Source organism: Poecilia mexicana, unplaced genomic scaffold, assembly GCF_051168715.1.
Source record: "Poecilia mexicana isolate PSO_F unplaced genomic scaffold, ASM5116871v1 scaffold_8, whole genome shotgun sequence".
Taxonomy (NCBI): domain Eukaryota; kingdom Metazoa; phylum Chordata; class Actinopteri; order Cyprinodontiformes; family Poeciliidae; genus Poecilia; species Poecilia mexicana.
The window spans coordinates 2,069,355-2,086,375 of record NW_028263377.1 but is presented as its reverse complement, the minus strand read 5'-3'; the positions used below and the strand labels follow the sequence as shown (position 1 = coordinate 2,086,375).

The 17,021-nt window shown below is 38.0% G+C and overlaps 2 protein-coding genes across 2 annotated transcripts in view; one reads left to right on the top strand and one right to left on the bottom strand.

The window, feature by feature from the left end:
• Nucleotides 1–11,676, bottom strand: part of pla2g4ab (phospholipase A2, group IVAb (cytosolic, calcium-dependent)) — a 28,759-nt gene extending 17,083 nt beyond the window's left edge. Inside the window, exons 1-11 of the mRNA XM_088008014.1 lie at nt 11,589–11,676; nt 11,357–11,491; nt 7,799–7,907; nt 5,301–5,382; nt 4,720–4,868; nt 4,386–4,499; nt 4,027–4,064; nt 3,507–3,651; nt 1,420–1,556; nt 542–764; nt 60–174 (exon numbers count right to left, since the gene is read on the bottom strand). Coding sequence (XP_087864140.1) covers nt 60–174; nt 542–764; nt 1,420–1,556; nt 3,507–3,651; nt 4,027–4,064; nt 4,386–4,499; nt 4,720–4,868; nt 5,301–5,382; nt 7,799–7,816 — 1,021 coding nt within the window. The 5' untranslated portion in view covers nt 7,817–7,907; nt 11,357–11,491; nt 11,589–11,676. The remainder of the gene's footprint in view (nt 1–59; nt 175–541; nt 765–1,419; nt 1,557–3,506; nt 3,652–4,026; nt 4,065–4,385; nt 4,500–4,719; nt 4,869–5,300; nt 5,383–7,798; nt 7,908–11,356; nt 11,492–11,588) is intronic.
• An 896-nt stretch (nt 11,677–12,572) lies between these two features.
• On the top strand, nt 12,573–16,716 carry ptgs2b (prostaglandin-endoperoxide synthase 2b). Its single transcript, XM_014980324.2, has 10 exons — nt 12,573–12,710; nt 12,897–13,013; nt 13,112–13,255; nt 13,367–13,510; nt 13,772–13,953; nt 14,047–14,130; nt 14,226–14,472; nt 14,746–15,032; nt 15,131–15,278; nt 15,798–16,716. Exons 1-10 carry the CDS (start codon nt 12,629–12,631, stop codon nt 16,208–16,210), a joined length of 1,848 nt encoding a protein of 615 aa, XP_014835810.2. The 5' UTR covers nt 12,573–12,628; the 3' UTR covers nt 16,211–16,716.
• Nucleotides 16,717–17,021: the final 305 nt, after the last annotated feature.

The following is a 17,021-nucleotide window of genomic DNA, read 5'->3' as shown; positions in this document are numbered from 1 at the left end:
TGCTGGGAATATGAGGTGTCAGAGATGAGCTTTTAACATAAAACAAGAATCCGAATTACCTGCAAACATGAGCTCTGAAACATCTGGTTTGACGTGTAGACATGTGAAGAGAGGTAGAGGGCTCTGGGACTGGTTTATTTTCTCCTGGATGTCACTTAGCTTGATATCCATCCTCTGAATAAACAGACCATAATGTTTGAATCAGCTCATACGCAATGTTCACATTTCTAACATCATAATAAGGAATAATAATTACATTCCCCAAACTACAGTAGGTAACTTCTATATTAAAATGTTTTTTTTTACATATTTATTAAAACACTATGTCACTATGTTGTGACAGTTTGACATGAGACAGATAATGTGTGAAAAGAAATCTTTGCCCTCTCTCAATGCTAACTATAGAAATACACTGCTTGGTTAGAAACAACCAATGTTTCTTTTTAAAGAAAATAAACATTTAATAGCTGAGTTACACTAAATCAGGGAAATTCACTGGTTTTCATGAGTAAAAGAAATAGTAGCTGTATGTGGCTCCTACCGCAGGTATAAGAGTTTCTCCTATGAGCATGCCGAATACGTCAGTAAACGTAACTGGCTGCCCTGATGCTTTTTTGGTCCACAGGGCCTGGATGTAGTTGGTGATGTGCTGAGGCAGCAGCAGCCTGAGAGGATTGCTGCTGACTCTTTTCATCAGCTCGCTGTTGATGTCTTTCGGACCCTTGTTTGGAAAGTCGGGGTGGGAGTAGAGAGTAGACATATACCTGGAGAGATAAAGTGGAAGAAAGACAGAAAGAGGTGGTTTCAAATTACAATTACAGAATAAATAAGTACAGATAAGTAATTTTTGCTGTGGCACAACCACAAGTTTTTATATTTTTTGGAGTGATTTTATGTGAGTCATGTTCCAAGTCTTTAACAGACAGTTTTTTTGGGGGGTTTTCCCATCGTCTTTCCACCTCTGACTCGGACGAGTTTCGATCTTCCTACTGAAGAAAAGCATTCCCACTGAGCAGTTATTTATTAACTGAATTTTGCTGCTACCAACATGTGTTCTGGCTGATGTTTACTATTAGTTAAGGTTTTCTCTTCCATCAGTGGCAGATTTATGGAAGGTATGCAACCAAATCTCTCAACTGACCTCTGCAACTCCTCCAGATATGTTTGGTCACTGGAGTCAATTTCATATTTTTGGATATAAAAACTTTGAAATCCATTAATCATTTTCCTTCCCCTCTCCAGATATGCACTGGTTTGTGTTGGTATATCACATAAAATCCTCTCAAAGTACACTGAAGTTCATGATTGTAGTGCAGAGACAAAGTAAGAGAAAAGAAAATACTGATAAATAAAGAAAAGTCAAAGAAACAAGCATGATGAAGGTGAGACATGAAGAAAACAGGGCAGGTAAACACGTACCATGTGGACCCAGAGAGGCCTGCAACATACGTGGCACAGTCTAAGACCCCAGACTCAAACAGGGCCTTCATCACTCCAGAAAACCCGACCATTGCACGAAAACCTCCACCTGAACCTGCAATGGCTATCACTGGAACCTGGAACAGTAAGCAAATTTATAATAAGACGAAGAAAGATATGCTTAACAACATCATTATAACCTACAGGCTTTAAAAACAGTGGATTCAATCTGGATTATTCTTCCAACTTCAGTAACTTCCCTTTGCACAGCTTGAATGCCAAGCTAGTTACATCATGCCTTTGCAGCAGTCCCTTCCCTAAGTTGTGTTTTAACAACTTCAGCTATTTCCTAATTCTTATTGTGCAACACCCGGCCCGTGCAATCCATAATTTCTGAATATTTCTACAGTCAAAGGGAGTTGGAGGACGGCCTTCACAGTAAAAGGCTGTAACAGGATACTTCATCCCTCTGCAAGTTCTCGTACAATGAGGAGAGGGAACCACTGGCCAGAGCTTATCGCCAGCTAGCAGGGGCACCACACCAAAACAGCTCTGGCGGGAAAGGAAGCTAAACTAAATGCATGGGAGAAAAGGTTGAAGTTTTGCGTCAGAGATTTCCACTTCATGTCAGCAAGTCTGCACTGAAGCTTGATTACAATGTCTAAAGGCAACAGACCTTAATGCTTTGGACTGTTTTTCCTCTGGTCAATAACCTTTCCTGGACGGAGCTAAAGATAAGCAGGAATATGGAGTAGAGCAAATGCTACTGTAAGCACACATCAGAACCATCACTACTTTATAAAAAAGAATAAACTCAGTAGAGTAGAAATGCAGGAAATATCGTGTTGCTTCATGTCAGCGGCAGGGTTAACATAATCCATTATGGAAACAGTTTTAGGGCCAATATCAGCCCTTCCTGTTTTTCAGGTTATCAGTGAGGCGACAGGATAAACAGTAGTTTACCTTTCTGATAAAAAAAAAAAAAAAAAAAGTTTTGATTTTGCATTGCGCTGACTGTGAACCAGATCAAAGTGCTTCCTTATTATGGGTCACTGACCAAAATAAAGTTTTATGCTTTTTGTAGAGAGAATCAACACTGAACAAAGTATTGTTTGCTGTTTAAATCTGTTCAGTTTTTTTTTAAATAAAATATTATATAATTTATAATTATTTTACCACCAGCATACAAACTCCTGATGATTTTTTTTTTAACCTAATGGCAGCCATGTTGTTTCTGTTTCTTCTGGGCCTGATACCATGTGAGAGTTTCAGTGCTTTACCAAAAACATTATTCCTCATAAACTTTTGTTTTTTCAGACTGCAAGCATAAACTTCAATGTAATTAATTCTGATTTGATTCCATGAACCAAACTAAAGTGGTAAATAAGTGAGAGAGGGAAAATCATATGTTTTCGAAATTTTCCAAATAGCTCCAGCTCAGTCAAAATGGATGGAAAGCATTTGTGAAAATTGCTTTCTTACCTCCGTTACGTCTGGACTTTGACTAGGTCATTCTAACACATAAATTTGGTTTGATTTAAACCATCCATTGTAACTAAAGAAAAGGGTCTAAAAAACAAATGTAAGTTAAACCCAATCCAGACATTATTTTAAAAAAACAAAATTGAAAACTGTAATTTTTCTTCTGGTCCACAATTGTCTGCTACTTCAGGTTTCTCATAAAATAACATGCAATGAATGTCAAGGGTATAACGTGAGAAAAAGTTGAAAGCACTGGATACTTTTGCAAGACTCTGTGAACACCTCATTGTGTTGTGTGTTGTTATTTAGGCGCTAAGTAATTGAAAAACAACACAGAAGATGTACATGTGAAGTGCAAGCAGTGTTTACTTTTGTAATTCAAATAGGTGAAGTTTTTACAAGTAAGAACTTAAATGTGGCCATTTAAAATGTATGAAAAATGACACAAAAAAGTGTGTTAATAACACGCTGAGTCATTACATTCCTGCCTGTTTCTAGGTAGGAGTACAAAGTGAGTAAAACTGAGAATTTAAGCTGTCACTTCAGGAACCAGCTGTCATTTCGATTGTAAATGTAAAAAAATGCCTCTGCGTTTCTGCACTCACCTCGTGCGGAGCGCTGGGGAGGAAGCAAGGCTTCTCCATGTCGAGGAGCTTTTTGATGCCGAGCATCACTCTTTCTCTGCGGGTGTGTCGAAACTCCTTCTCTTTGTCACACAAGGCCAGGCTGAACCTCAGGTCCTGGTTTGTGCTGAAGATGCAGAAAATAAGATTTAGGTTTCACGAAAACGCTGACTCATGTCGAGCAGAACGTGGTTAGAGAATAAAATCTTCTGACAGGATGATCAAAACTGATCTTCTTTGTCTGATAAGATCTGCTGTCAGGTGGTCTGCTGTGAAACTCACCTACAAACTTTTTAATCTTTATCACTCACCTTCATATAATTACAAACCTTTTCTGGAACATTACATTAAATGCAATTACAGGAAGGAATCAGCTGCAGATTTGATTACTCATTTACTTTGTTAGGCAACTAGTCTGGTTCTAGTGTGACAGCACATTTATAAACCAATATTACTTATTAAATATAACTAAATAACATTTAATTTTGATTTAAAAACATACCAGATTTCCAACATCATCTCCAAGTGTACTTTGGTTGCCTGTAAAAATAAACATTATGTGGTTATTTAAGTGTGACGGAGGCCACAGCAGGAAACAAACTATCCAAATGGAAAAATGTTACACTCTTGGCACACAACCACCTCAATAAACATGTAAATATATCATCATTCATGACATTTTTTTCACTGACGCTTTCCTAACATTCGTCTGAAGCACTCATTTCTGCAGTAACGCACATTTACATAATTCATTTCAAAGTCATTTGCGAGAATTTAAATCTTCGGGAAAAGATTTTCCAACAACATTTGCCATTCAAACATATGAATATTAGGTTGTGTAAACTAAAGTGACAGCCTTACTTTTCCAAATTTGAAAATTTCCAGCTTTTTCTGGCCCACTTTGAGCTTGGTGATGTCAAAGGACGCCGTCCCAAGTGTCTCGTCCATAACATAGTTGGCATCCATTAATGTCAGCTGATTGGAATAAACAGTAGAGTTTATGCTGTTGAACATGTTAATTCTGTTTAGCTTCACCAAGATTAAATTAAACAAACATTGGAAAATTGTCTAAGCAAAAAAACGAAACATTTTGAGTCATAATCCTGTTTCATAGCTGCAGTGCTACTGCTGTGTTGCATCATTACTCAGTCATCTTCTGCAGAACTAGAACTGGACTTTCAAATGCAAATCTCACCTCCAACACATTTGGCTGGCCGGGGTCTAAAATGAAATGAAAAGTCTCATTCCACTTTGGGTTGATGTTGTTGTCTATGTGCTTCGTCCTCTTCCTGCTCTCCGGAGCGGTTGGGATGAACAGCTCCACATATGGATCTGGAGTATCCACTAAACACGCAACAGATTGGGTAGATTTACTAAATGATCAGATCTAATGTGGCAGAAAGACACTCCTTCGTGTCATTTGGAAATCAGAAATATGAGCAAACATATTTATATATATAAAGTTCCTCAAGGTTCTATTCTGGGGTTACTTTTATTTAATACTGACATTCTCCCCGTAACCCAGATTATGGATTATTACAACATCTCCTATTATCCTTACGCTACATTTTCATCTCACAACCATAATGTCTTACCAAAAAAAAAAGCAGTGTAAATGATGGAATTTCTTGCCTAATTAGCATTTCAGACGCCATTAATTATATTTATTTTACATTTTTAATGAACATAAGTACAAAAATCAACTTCTCTACTCTAAACAATGAATCCATGTAGCATTCAGATTCATAATTGTTTAAAATACTCCTAAATACTTACGCAGGTCACCAAGTGCTCCTTTGGTAACACTTTCAGCACGAACGACAGTCACAGTGAATTTATGAGAGATTTGATATTCCACCTACAACACAGTTCATGTTTAGTTCAAAACAACTTTAGTATTCTGTGTGAGAAAATATGTGAAACCAGCGTAAAGAAAATGATAACAGATCTGTCGGTTGCAAAATGAGTCGTCAGCCAGAAAAAACATGCAGGGGGTTTGGCATGACGGCTGACAATCAAACCCATCGTGAAACGTTTCACTTTGTGCCACTTTGATTGAAAACATGTAAGCATTTACTATACAGTTAAAGATACATTTATTTTTTATTTCCACGGTTGTGCGGATTAGTTATAGACTAATACAGGCAGCTAAACAACTTCCGTTTTTTTTTTTTTTTTAATAATTGCTAACTACAGACGTATTTCCAGCACTTCCGGCACATTCCATCTTTTCAATGTTTTTTGGAAGATGACGACTTTTAGGGTGCGACCAACTTGATACAACAGTAATGAATGACGACAAAAGCTATTATGGTTGGATGCAGTCAACTATACTGACAATGATATTCAAAAATGCTTTGATTGGGACATCGCCAATGGAAACACAAGCATTGTTTGGTTGATAAACAAAAAAAAGCCACAAAGAAGACAACTCGTTGAGGCAAAAGTGGAATAAAGCACTAAAGTTTGCTGGACTTGAACTTAAGGTTTTAAGTTTGTGTAAAATGACAGAAAATTACACTTCAAGTTGTTTCTACTCTGAATAGTTGGGAGCTTGACTTCAAATTTTTGTTTCTCCAAACTTGGATCACTGCTATCTTCCTTAGAGAACATATTTGTTTCCTGTACGGTAAGTATACTCCCCAGTGCAAAAACTGAACTTTCCCCAGAATTATGTGACACAATTACAGTAATTATTGCTTCAGATATTTCTAAATAAATTTAAAAAAAGTTAATACTATATTTAAATGTGTTGGCAACACTCCAGTTTAAACAGAATCCACCCGGTTGTATTCATGAGCTGAGAATGTTATAACCATTTATCAAACTATCACAATAAGACAGACAGGAGGTGCTGAGTCACAGCTCAAAATCAAACATCGCTTGTTTCTTTGGTATGATCAGTGATAGGCTTAGGTATGCATCTATTTCTGCCCATTGATCACACCCTAGGAATTACAGAGGAAATTGCAATGTTATGCAATGTTACACATTAATTTGTAAAATCTAAGATTACTTCTTTTTTTTTTTTGTCCTTACAACAATTTTGACAGGTTATAAATAGATTGTGTTAGCTGCGCCTAAACTGTGGGCGTCATCCATTTGTTCTATTAAAAAAACAGAACTTGTGTTTCTTTTCGTCTGTTGTTACGATACCTTGTTACATCCAGAGTCATTTTTAGGTCATTTTTCAAGAACACTGTCACCTCAGTGGATATAATTTTACTCCTAAAGGACATTTTAGTTTTAAAACTCTAAACACAGGAAATATAACAAATTCAAGATGGCACTGGATTGTCAGGAATACAAGTCTGACAAAGATTATCTCAAAGTTGTGTTCAAATTAATAAAAAACCTCTGATCTCTACATTAGCAGTTTGGGTTTTTGAAACTTGAATCTGCATTTGTTGAAGGAAAATGATCCGAGTCGTTCTGTGGAACGACTGAACCACCTGAGATATGTTTTACTTGTTGGCATAGAGCAGCTACATGTATGAAGGTACAATGAAATTATTAAAAAGCTACACATTCAAAACCAGTAAGCACATTTAAGACAATCTATGATGCACATATTTGCTGTACAAATTACTGCAAATCCAGCTCAATAAATCAGGTGAACAATATAATAAAATAAACTAATAAAAAGAAGCTCAACCAGGGCAGAAAGCTGTCAGAAGTTCCCTTAAATTTTTCGTATTCCTGAACAGATGTTAATTGAAACGAGTGATCCAGAGTTTTGGTCCTGATTGTTTTTCAGCCTGGACTACAGAACCTGTAAAATTAGTTGATTTGAATAAAACTCTGTGATGATCTGCAAGATACTGAGGTGCCATTTCATAAAGACATTTTAAATAATAACATTTTAAAGTGTAATACACAAAACTAAACTAATTTGAGTGTATAGCTAGTTTTTGTTGTTGATTTCTTATTTAATGGCACAAAGAAGCTAACACAGTGATTTTAGCTCAGTTTTTTATATATATATAAATTAAGGAACGTAAACTCCAAGAACTTCCTTTAATATTTTTCCTTAAAAGTCAAAATGATACTAAATGTTACAGATTATAAAGTCTTTGATTGCTGCCCCTTTTTTTATAAAGCCAGTTGGAACGTCAGGTACATTTTTGTTCTCAAATTTTTGTCTTAGTACCCTGATAACATGAAACACTGTGATATTTTCACGTCATACCATGAGCATCTCATCCTAGCACATGCCAAGCACCATTCTTTTTCACTTCATTTATGCTAGAAATATCACAGCGTCCCATACTCACAATTATATTGGAAGCCATTGCAATGTTTGGAGAGTAATTCTCAGGAAAGCCCTCGACGTGATGCAAACTTTGACTCAGAGCATCTCAGTCACACACTGATGCAGTTGGCCTGAAACAACAACAAAAGAAGCCGATTTAGATTAAGTTCTGATTTTTTTCCCCCTAGAACTAAAGCAAACAAAACTTTGCACAGGTTAGCTTTGATTAAGGTCAGCAGTTAACTACAACAAGGAGTTAACCATGGAAAAAAATAATCTATGCAGCTTCTTTTTGAAGGTATGAGTTTTGAGTCCAACACCAAATAAAAGGGCAAAGAAAAAATTATCACCATGCAACAAGGTAACATCCCAAAAATGTCTATTTTTTATTCAACTAAAAATTAAAAAGGCATCAGAAATATATTATTTCTGACAAACTGGAGTTAGAATTTTCATACATTTAATAAACAAGAAAAGTTTATAAAACATTTTAAAATGTATTTGCGATAAGTTTCAATTATGGACGACTGGTTGGTGCGTTGATGGATTACCCATTAGCACACAGAGTGATGATACAAAATCCATGCAGACAGATTCCAGGCTGGGATTTGAACCCAATACCTTCGTACTAAAAGGCAAAAGTTTCAACATTTGCTCCACTGTGCAGACCAGAACCGTCATCATCAGCACAACCCTTCGCATCTTGGCAGGCCCAACAGGAAGTGTGCTGAGCCACTAATTGTGATAAGACAACCAGACCAAAAGCAAATGTGTGTATGAATGTGTGTGTTTCATACATCTTTTTGTCAGGCAGTTCTTGAGAGGATAAGTTAGAGCACCAAGAACCGTCAAAATGTGAGTCTGTTGAGTCCAAAGTTGTTTAATATTAAATGTTTTGTCTTTGCTTTACAACTAAAACCTTAAAATCTGTCGCAAGTATTAAATATTCAGCTCCCCTGAGAATTAATATGTTCAGTGTAGTTACTGGGACATGTTTTATGTGCTTATCTATACAGTCGTTGCTCATGCAGGGTGAAATTCCTGCTCACTCATCTTCACAGAAAGCTCAAGCTTTGTCAGATTGGAGAGAGTGTCTTTAAGCATAAATGTTCAAGTATTGACAACAAATTTCCAAGGCCTGAACTTAAACTGGGACATTCTAACATACAGCTAAATATGATTTGTGGCCCCTGGACTGATTTTGTGTGGCCCCTGAATGACACAAATGAATCCCACCAGTGCAGGTGATAGATGAAGGCTTTTTAATCCAATTAGGACAAAACTATAACCCAGAAGTTAAAATTTTCTCATAAAAATGTTAGATACAGCACAAAGTATTCATCTTTTAAGGACCAAGCTTTTGTGCTTTCTAGATGGGACGGCATTGATCCATTGATTTATATGCTAATGCAGACTTGGGTGGACCCAAGTCTGATTTTATTTACAATATTAAAGCTTTTTTCAAATAAAGATTGTCCTAAATTATGTTTTTATTTGTAATAATAGACTAAATATGTTAAACTAGTAAAGTGAATGTCTTTCTTCCAATAAAAAAAAACATGCAAAACCCTTTTGAAGCTTTGAATCTACAATGATTTAGACATTGTTTCCACAGAAAAAATAAAAAACATGTTCTCTGCTTAATTAATGTGTCTAGATTGTTGTTGCGCAGGAAATTGATGATTATAGTTCAGAATTTTTTTTTTTTTTTGGCCTGTGAATACTCAAGTTGCCAGTTTTGACCCACGTTACAAAATGTTTGACACTCCTGCTCTGAACGTCTCAGTCTGACTCTGACTGAATGTTTAGGATCATTTTCCATTTTCCACCTGGGAGGGGGATGAACCTCCCTCCCAGGTTTTCCTTCTGGATCATTCTGGATTTAGCTCCATCCATCTTCCCCTGACTAGCTTCCCTGTCCCTGTTGAAGGAAAGCATCCCCACAGCATGATGCTGCCACCATCATGTTTTACAGTGTGTTTGTTTGTTTGTTTGTTTTGTTGTTTTTTTTGTGGTAAGTGAGATGGGCAAGATTAGTTTTTTTGACCAACACGTTGTTTTGCATGTAAGCCATAAAAGTTCAGTGTGGAGCTTTTCAGTCAAATGTTGTTGCCTCCCATTTATGGCGTAATTATCACTTTTCCATAATGGCTTTCATCTTGCCATTTTTAATACAAGTCAGATTTGTGGAGCATATCTGACTCCACAAATTCAGATATTTGTGGAGCCACAGTCATCTTATTAATAGTTATAATAAGATAACTATTATGACTAATAGTTATATTGCCAAAATATTTCACTACTTGAGCAATAGATCTCTGCAGCTCCCTCAGAGCAACCAGAATCCATGACTGTTTCTGTAATTAGCAAGATGTTGTGTTGTTTAATCACATAAACCGCAATGAAATCCACTAAAGTTTGTGGTTGTAACATCCAGACAAGGGGTATAGATACTTTCAGAAGACTCATTGAGAATAAACAAAGTTGTGACAAAGTTGCTGTGTCACATAACCAGCAGTAAAATGTAAAGCTTGGTGTATATTTGCAAAAGAGATGACAAGGTGATTATTTTTAGCCGCGCATAAATATTTTCACTCTTTAGAAATTTGCATGAATGGTGCGCAAATGTACATGTACAGTGCGGATAACGCAGCTGACGTTCATTGAGTCTTTTTTTTTCAGCTGCTCATCAAAGCGTGCTGTCATCAAGTGGACAGAGAGCACGTAGAGGGTCTCTGTGTTCACTGCAGCCGTCACGTAGTTTTCAGCAAAAAGCTTCAACTTGTGTCGGTGCCAGCTCTCCTCGCTGGCTGCCCTGGTTCAGCGGCACACAATGAGCGCATGCAGGCGGCCAAAATAGCTCCACGGACGGCCCCCGCGGCACTAACATTTTCATAAAGTACAGCAACCAAGCTGCCATGATGCAAAACAGCTGCAGTAGTTCAAACTATAGCACATACAGAAAGCTTCCTCGTTTTGCTACAAATACTCTGAGGCATTAAAACAACAAAAACTATGGAGGATTACGTGTATGAATCACTGTGAACTTTTTAGAAGGACTTTTACTGTGAGAAAACTTTCCAGTCTTTCCCAAGCGTCTCTAAAAACCGGCCACTCGACACCAACGACTGGTTTGGCCTGATTCTTTGGAGACGGACTGACAGTGTTATGGCTGTGCACATTTATTGATTTTAATCCATTGGTTTTGATCATGCAAAACAATGCAGATGACAATGAGAGCTACACATTAAAATACAAGCTCACTCTTATTAACTTATACGCTCCTTGTGTACGGATTTTCTCTGTCTCATCCTCCAGCAAGAAGCTATATTTACAATAATCTGTCAAATTTAGCTGTTGAAACAGACATTTATGAACTGGACTTTTAAAATGCACGTTAATGCGCGTAAATAATGTATTTTCAGCTTCCTTATTCTGTGTGAGCGTCCACTGCGTTAACTCTTCAAAACCAGGCTCCAGTAGTAGCCGAGTTTATGGACACACTTTCACACATCTGTCCGAATTTCTTTCACAAAAGGCGAGAGATCGTGTGCAGATAGAGAAGGAAACAAAAACTTACCTGAGCAAGATCGCGTTTCAATTTATAAGTCCATTTAAATGTGTCATGTTGAGCGAGCATAATCGTAGTGCAAGAATGAAGATGGAGGAGGAGGCGCTTCTCGGCACCCGGTAGTCGGGTAGTTCAGCGGCCAAACTAATGCAACAGATAAAATTGAGTTAGATGAAGAAAGGAAAAAATTCAAAAGGAAAAAAAGTTTAATTTGTCAAAGTAAACAGTGTGGAAATCTCACAGTAAAAAAAAGTCAGAAGTTGACTCAGCAGGACTACAGTGCTGGTAACTCCCCCCAGAGAACTTTTCCAAATGGGCTCCAACGCGTAATTTCCTCCACACGAGGGCACTTTTTTCACTTTGGTGAGATAATAGCGAATATGACACAGCAATGACGACAAGACCTCTCATAACTTTTTTTCAATACAATCCAGACTAGATCAATTTGCTGTCCCTAGTCACTGTGGGTTTTTTAATTATAGTATGATTAAAGTTTTCCATCTATTTTTTAAATACTATCACATCACTTTAACTTAATTTATCCAACAAGAACATTGATTTATGTTTCTGCAATTCGTTGCGGACCTTTCCTTTCGGCTTGAAAAGTCAATGTAATTGTCATCTGTATGATTAATACATCGGAAGAATAATAAAAAAAATAATGCTATGGTATGATTGAAATGCATTCAGGTTGATGTATTACATTTAGGTCAAATACTATAAGATTTTTTATCTTGATCTTCATACATATATTTGTTTTTCTACATAAACTAAATCGCGTTGCCGTCCTCCTCGTTAAAACCACTCTGTCCGATCCTCATCTGATTTACATCGAGGCTACTGGGTCTCATTTTTCTGGACCAACACTGTTAGCACAAATTCTTGAAATTATTTAATTTAACAATAAATTTTAAAACCGATGATGAAAAGAATAACTATTTATTTATGCAATTAATTTAAAAAGTCTCAAAGTCAACCCCTTTTGTCTTTCCTTGTAATATTTTTTATCTATCTCAATTTTCGAGAGTAACATATAGAAAAACTAATAAACATAATTATAATAATGTCAAACACCATTTTAATAAAATACATTTCTTTTATGAAATTTGAGTGTTCTGTAACATTTTCCTTTTTTTCTTCGGTTATTAGACCATAATCAGACTTCCGGTTGGTAATAGGTCAGTCATTGGCAGAGTGGGCGGGACTAGAGAGTATAAATGTAGAGTCAGTTCTGCGATACCTCCTATTTGCTTCCAGCAGACAAAGAGACAGGCTCGCAAAATGAATAGAGTACATCGCAGAATGGATCTCATAACATTTTCTACTTTACTGCTGGCAATCAGTTTTTCTTTATGCAGAGGAGGTAAGAAAATGACTTTAAAATTAATTTCGTATGAATTTTAAGTTAGATACATTACTTTAGAACTAAGTTTTTTTTGTTTTAGATTAAAGTTTGATTCTCCAGTCTGTGTCTGAAAGATGTATTTGAAATGTTTAAAGTGCTTTCTAGGATATTGATCTTTATTTTGACTAAATGTCTCCGCTGTAGGTAACCCCTGCTGCTCAGAGCCATGCCAGAACAGGGGTGTGTGCACAGCGATGGGTTCAGAAAACTATGAATGTGACTGCACACGCACTGGTTTTTATGGACAAAACTGCACAACACGTAAGTATATAAAAAGAAACCCAGATTGTATTTCAAATTGTTACATTGGAGCTGCTGTTGACATCTTAACTCATCTTCCCCATTTCTGTCATCTGCAGCTGAGTTCCTCACTTGGATAAAAGTTTCCCTAAAGCCTTCACCCAACACGGTGCACTACATCCTCACCCACTTCAAGGGTTTCTGGAACATCATCAACAGTATTTCATTTCTCAGAGATGCCATCATGAAATACGTCTTGACATGTAAGTCCTCTGCTTTTTACTCAGTGGAGAAATTAAGTAATTTATACAGAGACAAGTAATAGGTTTATGCAACATAAATGAATAATAAATAAATGTCCTTCCTCTTTCTAGCACGATCCCATATGATTGACAGTCCTCCTACTTACAACGCGGACTATGGATACAAAAGCTGGGAAGCCTATTCCAACCTATCCTACTACACTCGTGCCCTTCCTCCAGTTCCGGCGGACTGCCCAACCCCTATGGGAGTCGTAGGTGAGTTCACTTTCTGCGCTTCAGGAGAACCAGTTTTCTTAGATTCCTATTTAGAGCACAAGAGCATCCAGTTCCTATTACATCAGTGGAAGATCACAATAAAACCTTTTGTTTATCTGCTGGTGTGAGAGGAAACAGTCTTATGAATCGAGCCCAAACCTGTCCCAGCATGCAACAAAGAAAGCGTTTGCCCTGTAATCCTATCATAACAAGCCAGCTTCCTGCTGCACTTTGAGCTGATGTTTATCTTGTTGTTTTCAGGTAAAAAGGAGCTACCTGATGTAAAGGTTTTGGCGGAAAAGCTCTTGGTGAGGAGACGGTTTATTCCAGACCCGCAGGGTACCAGCTTGATGTTTGCATTCTTCGCGCAACACTTCACACACCAGTTCTTCAAGTCTGATATGAAGAACGGACCTGCTTTCACAGTGGCTAAAGGCCACGGGGTGAGTAGCCAAATCTAATTCAGAATAGATTATTAAACAAGAAGTCTTGTAAAAAAAATTAAATCATGACCTGAAAATGTTTTCTTTGCTTAGGTTGATCTCGGCCACATTTATGGTGACAACCTGGAGAGGCAACATAAACTGAGGCTTTTCAAGGATGGAAAGCTTAAGTATCAGGTAAGAGCAGAGAGCCACATTTCATTAAGACGAAGGCTTCAAATGCACATCTGTGTCTCACACTTCCTGTATGTCCTTCTTGTGTAACGCTACAGATTGTAAACGGAGAGGTGTACCCTCCGCTGGTTAAGGATGTTGGTGCTGAAATGCACTACCCGCCACACGTCCCAGACTCTCAGCGCTTCGCTGTTGGCCACGAGGCGTTCGGTCTGGTCCCAGGCCTCATGATGTACGCCACCATCTGGCTCCGTGAGCACAACCGGGTGTGTGACGTTTTGAAGGAAGTTCACCCAGACTGGGATGACGAAAGACTCTTTCAGACTTCTCGGCTCATCCTTATTGGTGAGAAATTTTGACTTCTGCAAACAGTTTTTAAAGATATTTCCTGCAACGGCGCCGTGGAGGCGGAATGACTGATATTAGTTTCGAGCAGGGGAAGTTGTGGTTTCAGCTTTGGTATTCCTTGAATAGAGCTATTGATGATAATCACAGGAATGTGTTTTGGCTTGGCAGTAATGAAATGTCAGTTTCCTTTTTGCAGCCGGTAGAGGAAATATTATATTTAAAATGCAAATTAAGCAGAAAAAAATTTGATTACATATTTGATCTCTGTAGGTGAGACCATCAAGATTGTGATCGAGGACTACGTGCAGCACCTGAGCGGTTATCACTTCAAACTGAAGTTTGACCCAGAGCTGCTCTTCAGCAAACGCTTCCAGTACCAAAACCGCATCGCATCCGAGTTCAACACACTTTACCACTGGCACCCTCTGATGCCTGACAGCTTCCACATCGAGGAGAGGGATTACAGCTACAAAGAGTTTGTCTTCAACACCACTGTGATGACCGAGCATGGCATCAGCAACCTGGTGGATTCATTCACCAAGCAGACTGCAGGACGGGTAAGGACTCTCAATGCAGCTGCAGGAACAGCCACATTTTAACCCCAACATGGCTCTAAAGCTTCATGACTTTAAACATTTTTATTCCCTTGTAACAGGTCGCTGGTGGGCGGAACGTTCCGGGACCCATCTTGTACGTCGCCATCAAGTCCATCGAGAACAGCAGAAAGATGCGCTACCAATCCCTCAATGCCTACAGGAAGAGATTCTCCATGAAGCCCTACTCCTCGTTTGAAGACATGACAGGTGAGACAAATTCAACACCACCAACAAAGTCTGATACATGTAGGTGGAGCAGATGACGCAAAAGGATTACCAGGAGATTATTATTGACTCTTCTACGTAATTCCAGACTCTCGCTGCTTTGTCTAATTGTCAAGAAGTTTGAAAAGCATACCTAAAGCTACTGAACACAGCTCTCGACAGCGCTTTGGTATTATTAAGGACATGCTTTTGGACTTACACCCCAGCAGTTTGGGAGGTTCAATGTTTATTTCCATGTCTGTAAGAGGCAGATGTTCATTACATCCTGGCATAATGTAAGCAGATTGTCATTACAAAGAGCAAAGATGTAAACTTACAAGGGAGACCAGCAGCTCCAGGGAGGGATAGGAAAACTACCCCAAGATGTATTAAGAGGCTATTGAGGAAAAGGTTAGATGTGAGGAGACAAAGGAAAGATCAAGTTGGAAAGTTAAGAAGTGGTGCAAGTGAGACGAGCCAGACTGAACCACAAGCTAAAACTGTTTATCTTCTTCTCTACAGGAGACAAAGAAATGGCCGCCATACTGGAAGAGCTGTACGGTGACGTCGACGCCGTGGAGCTCTACCCCGGCCTGCTCGTGGAGAAGCCCCGGCCAAACGCCATTTTTGGGGAGACGATGGTGGAGATGGGGGCTCCTTTCTCCCTCAAAGGCCTGATGGGGAATCCCATTTGCTCGCCAGAGTACTGGAAGCCCAGCACCTTTGGAGGCTCAGTCGGCTTTGACATCGTCAACACCGCCTCCCTGCAGAGGCTGGTTTGCAACAACGTTCAAGGCCCCTGTCCCGTGGCGTCCTTTTATGTGCCTGACATCAAAGAGACCGGGTCCATGACCATCAACTCGAGCACGTCGCAGTCGCGCGGCAGTAACCCCAACCCCACAGTTATTCTGAAAGAAAGGACTTCTGAGCTCTAAATACTCAATTCAAAAGAAAAGATGTTATTTAATATTTATTGTGTATTTATGTTTTTTATTTATTCATCTTTTCTCCACCAATGTGTTAATTTATTAAGTGCCTTAAGTTATTTTTGTAATTTAAAATGAATTAATAACTTCACTGACACCTAATACTTGAAGTTGTAGACTTTCAGACTCAGTCGTACTTATTGTATTTCTATTGTTTCATGAGGATAATTTCTGTAGATTTGCACACATATGACTAAAACTGGAAGCCTACATTGTCATACTCACCATGACTTATTTATAGGTCTGATGCATTTCTATTTTTTCTATTAATTCACAGATTTATTTTTTTAATAAAAGAAAACTTGGACTGTTATGTGAGTATATGTGCAGAATGTGTGTGTATATGTGTCTAAACTGCAGAAATATTCAAATGAAATATTGTCAATTCTGTAATATGACTTACAAGCATTATATGATATGATGTTTGAATTGAATAAACTCTGACAGGACTGGAAGATTTTTTGTATTTCCTTTCTGACTACTTTAAACTTAAAGTACACATTTTCAAAATCTTGAAACTTCTTGTTTCAAGAATTTTTTTAGGCCTGTTTGCAATCATTTAAATGTATTAATCAGCCTACCAATGAAAAAAAGAAAACACACCCTTTGTTTTTGCTGCTTATTTCTCTAGATAACTAACTTGATGTTGTTTTTGAGCCTCAAGTACAGCTCCATCCAAAATTACTGCCACACCTGGAAGATAAACGTAAAAACCTTTAAAATAAATTGTCCCTCCAGTCAGATTTAGTCCTCACCATTT